Source organism: Bufo gargarizans, chromosome 2 (genome assembly GCF_014858855.1).
Source record: "Bufo gargarizans isolate SCDJY-AF-19 chromosome 2, ASM1485885v1, whole genome shotgun sequence".
Taxonomy (NCBI): domain Eukaryota; kingdom Metazoa; phylum Chordata; class Amphibia; order Anura; family Bufonidae; genus Bufo; species Bufo gargarizans.
Window position 1 is genome coordinate 417,536,770 of NC_058081.1, and position 4,547 is coordinate 417,541,316.

At 40.0% G+C, this 4,547-nt stretch overlaps 1 protein-coding gene across 1 annotated transcript; it reads right to left on the reverse strand.

The window, feature by feature from the left end:
- Window positions 1-1,137: 1,137 nt before the first annotated feature.
- Window positions 1,138-3,984, reverse strand: LOC122925961 (probable ATP-dependent RNA helicase DDX4). Its single transcript, XM_044277354.1, has 3 exons — window positions 3,451-3,984; window positions 1,640-2,059; window positions 1,138-1,338 (listed from the first exon to the last, which is right to left on the reverse strand). Exons 1-3 carry the CDS (start codon window positions 3,982-3,984, stop codon window positions 1,138-1,140), a joined length of 1,155 nt encoding a protein of 384 aa, XP_044133289.1.
- Between the last annotated feature and the right edge of the window lie 563 nt (window positions 3,985-4,547).

The following is a 4,547-nucleotide window of genomic DNA, read 5'->3' on the forward strand; positions in this document are numbered from 1 at the left end:
TGCTTTAATTGGGTTGTTGGCGCCCATGTTGTGGTTCTTACTTTAGCAAGGTGGGGACCGCATGTGGGCTTCCATTTTCAAAAGGTTTTGTGCACTTAACATTCTATAAGACTGATTGATAAACCTAATGAAAGTTTTTTGTTTTATTTATTATTTTAATACGGACTTAGGTTCTAACATGGCGTTGTCGGTTGTCCTGGAAAGGATGCCTGGCTTCCGTATTAAACTCTCTATATGGTTGGGTGTTACTGGCGTTATACTCATCCGTGTGGTAATCCGTTTTTGGTAATGGAGCGTTATTGCCACATGTATATATAGATATATACATTTAAATGTAATCTTACTTCTTGACAATTATATAATGATTATTTTCACATGCTAGTGTAATATAATAATAGACTTTAATCTTTCAAAATTAACTGCTGACAGAATAATAATCTTGAAGCCATGTCACCATTTTGTGAGTGATTCTACTCATTGCATCACATGTTGATGTCTTTTTTGAGGAAGCTATGCTCCAACATGTCCAGTTTAACAAACGGACACTATATCAGAATCATGCTAGTTATTTCTTTGCTGACTCATCAATATTTTTTTTTTTTTTTTCAGACACATTTGATGTTTCACATTTTTTTAAATAATCAAACTAATATAACTGAAGACAATTTCACTATGCAATATTGTATTATTGAGGTTGAAATTTGGCTCACAGTATGGATAATTTGATACTTTTTTTAATATAAAGATACTTTTTCAAAAGTATACATTTATTTTTTGTTAAAATTTGGTTGATACTCTATATATATTTATTATACATTTTGAATGTAGATTTGTATTTTGTAATCTAAAGCTTTGTTCAATAATACATTTGAAAGGTAATAGTGTGTTCACACAAAGGTTAATTAATGTGCGTTAAACAATAATTTTTTCAAAGGAAAGAAAACTTTAATTTTGTGCTCTAAAGTTTTCAGAGCAGCCATTTACAATGAACCAAAATAAGTAAATTTCCTAACGGCAAATTACTACCTTAAATACTGGAGTGCGATAAACAAAATTCTCATTTTTACAAACATACAACATATTGTTTCATGTAAAACTGAATCTGTAAGGATGTCTCATCTGCTTAACCATGTCCGACTAGCCCCAATCTTTGTCCTCCTCCGCTGCCGCCCGCGCTGCAGGTTGTGAAATGCCAGCATTGCTGTAACCGTTGTCCTCCTGGAAGTCACCTCTCTTCCTGCTATCCACTGAAGCAAATTTGCTTGGCTGTGAACTAAAGGTTGGCATGCCATGGGCACTGAACGCCATCTCTTCAAGCCAAGCAGGTACTGTCACGAACTATGGATCCGATTGCTCCGGATCCCACAGCTGTGACGTAGTGGTCTGTGACGGAGTCTGTGCACACACATAGACCTCACGTGACCGGGGTATATCTTAAAGGACAGGATGACCTGGGCCTGGTATAGCCTTTATGACCTTTTATAGCCGGTCTCACAGAGTAGTGGTAATAAAAGTGTCCATCTATATCATAGGTGACCCAGGCTTCAGGAAGATGAGAGTTCACTGTTTTTTTACATATGCCAGAAGCATATAAGATGGCTACCCAGAGGAATTATGTATGTATGCCGGCACAAGGTACCTCCTGGTGAGCATCGGTTAAAACTTTCACTAGTCCACGGACAATTTTTTGCTCGTCATCACCAATCTTATTAAAAAAAGAAATGGCTTTTCCAGTGTTGCTGCAGCGTCCGGTTCGGCCGATCCTGTGAACATATTCGTCAACATCGCCAGGGATGTCAAAATTTATCACATGAAGGACGTTCTCGATATCTAATCCTCTGGCAGCAACAGACGTGGCAACAATCACAGGACACTGTCCAGAGCGGAAGTCGCCCAGAGCTTTCTCCCGCTCTCTTTGCTCTCTGTCCCCGTGAATGCTTGTGCAGGGGATTTTTTCTTGACAAAGAAATGTTGCAATTAAATCCGCCATCTTTTTGGTTTTCACAAAAACCATCGTGCGCTCATGGCCTATGAGTTGTAAAAGTTTGAGCAGTTTAGCCTCTGACGAACTGCGACCGCCACGGCCACAATACGTCACGAAATCGTAACAGCGCCCCTAGTGGTCAATCCACAAACAGGCCTCCCAGCCACTGTCAGCACACCGACAGTCTAACTTGAGTCCATACAGTCAATAGGCTGAAAGCGCAGGGAGTGGACCGCCGATTGATCGCAAGTAAGCGTGTGCGCGACCGGACCAGAACCACACACAGGGTAGTTTAACTGCCACCACCTTGCAATTTATGGGAGCAAGGAACCCACTATCTAGATAACAGAACCGAGTAGCTTTCTCTTCGGAGAGGCTAGGGTAAGTTTTTGCAGTGTTTGAAAACAGGCATATGGCTAGAGAAATGACTTGGAGGTCATTTATTATATATCTATATACAATACAAATTATCACGATGCACAGTAATTATAACACAATAATCAAGGAAAGTATAGTCCAATAAACAAAAGGGAGAAAAGAAAGAAAATACTTAGTTTCCGCAGAAAAGATGTCCGTTGGTGAAATAGTCCGTTGCAGGGATAAAGTCCAAGAAGCCTTTGTCCAGTGTAATATGCCTACAGCCCACGGGTTCTCTGGCTGAGGCCCTCTTCAGGTGTTGTTAAAAGTGGAGAACTCCTTTAGCAGATTCTAGGTCTTTGTTATAAAGGGTCCAAGAATCAAGGCGGGGAATTGAGAGTCCGCCTGCTGGGCAGGCTGTATCCCTGAGATGAATGCCAGTCCTGAAATATGGTATGTGCCATATCTCGGGATGTCTCCGCTGTACACAAGTAACAAGCACACATTCACATTCCACACAAAATATGGAGTCCAGGGATACCAAATATGACTATTATAACTGGTTCTCTGATGGGGTAACACCATAACTTTATCTGGGCATCTCCAAGAGTTATATTTGCCATATGTACATGTCCAGTGAATTCTGAGTGACACGATGATGTAATTTTTACGTCCGTAAGATGCATGGTCTCACTTAAAAAGGTAAAAATCATATCTCAGATTCATGTGTCAATCTAGGAACCTTGGTGCCGGCCTGTCTGAATCAAGCTATCTTACCAACGCCTTATGGCAGCAACACCAAATGTTTCCCCCCAGGTGTAGTCTTCACACCTAGCTGTGATATCTCTGCAGAAAGGAATTTATTTTGACAACCTAAGAAAACCAGCTGTAATTGCGTTATCTGCTGGGCATCTATTGACTGACTTGAACAAAAGGGCTATGTTGTTCTCTGGGTAAACAGAAGGAGACGCTCTGAGTAATCAAATTGTAGGTTCTGGGGCCTAGGGAAATAATTCATTTTTAATAGACCTACTGATCAATAAGGGAGAGTAATATTGATAATATTGGGAGGACGGTTCAATATTCTCGCGGATCATCCGTGACATAGCCCTCTTTCCATACTCTTCCACTTCAATTATCTGCTGTTCGACATCACTGCACGCGCCACCAACTGGTCCGACAACCATGAACAGATAATCTGGCTTCAAAATCTCTCTAGCAAGATTTTGTATGGGCGTAGGGAACGTGGCACTGAACATTAAAGTTTGCCTTTCTTCTCTTTTTGGCATTCCTTGACTTGACAACAATTTTCTTACATCTTCCATAAAACCCATGTCCAGCATACGATCAGCTTCATACAGAACAAGGTATTTCACTTGGCTAAACCCAATCTTCTCCTTGTTAATAACGTTCAGTAACCTCCCAGGTGTCGCGCAAAGGATGTTGCAGCCTTGAAATATCTGGCGCAGTGAATTAGACGTTTGTGTTCCTCCATAGATTACAACTGGACGAACGACAGTTCCGTATGCAAATTTCCAAGCATCTAGGTAAATCTGATTGATCAGCTCTCTGGTAGGAGCAACAATTATGGCTTCTGGTTCCTGAAGATCTTTAAACTGACTTGCTGCAACCCGACTTTTCATCATACGAGCCAAGATGGGCAACAATCTTTTTTTTTTGATAAATGATTTATTGTACAATGTTATATTGGCCTTTTCAATAAAATATAATAATAATGAACTGTTATAATTTTTTGATCTAGATAGTTTATTTTATTAGGACAACATTGTATATGTAAGCAATGAATACACATGCTGTACTTGGGGGTTCAATCTGTTTTTTTATACTTTTATAATCCGTCTTCCACATCCCCATCTGTTAAAAAATGTTGTCTGCTGCAATATAATAACTTGACACTCTCTAGTACTGCTTAGTTATGCCAAACTTTGTGTAGTAATTAGAATACTACTTTAACTTACCTACTGCATGCTGATCTTGGCCTGATACTTCAGAATTCTGTGTAGTCATTATACTCCACCGTTAGCATTGACTTCTTCTATTGTCCTGATCATTGAGAGTTATGTGTAGGCCATATAATCCACTGTTAATATCTAGCTACTGCGGATTCTGCTGCTGTCTGTTCTGATCATGGCGAGTTAGCATTCAGCCTTTTGAGAATACACATTACCTGCTGCAGCCTGTCCTG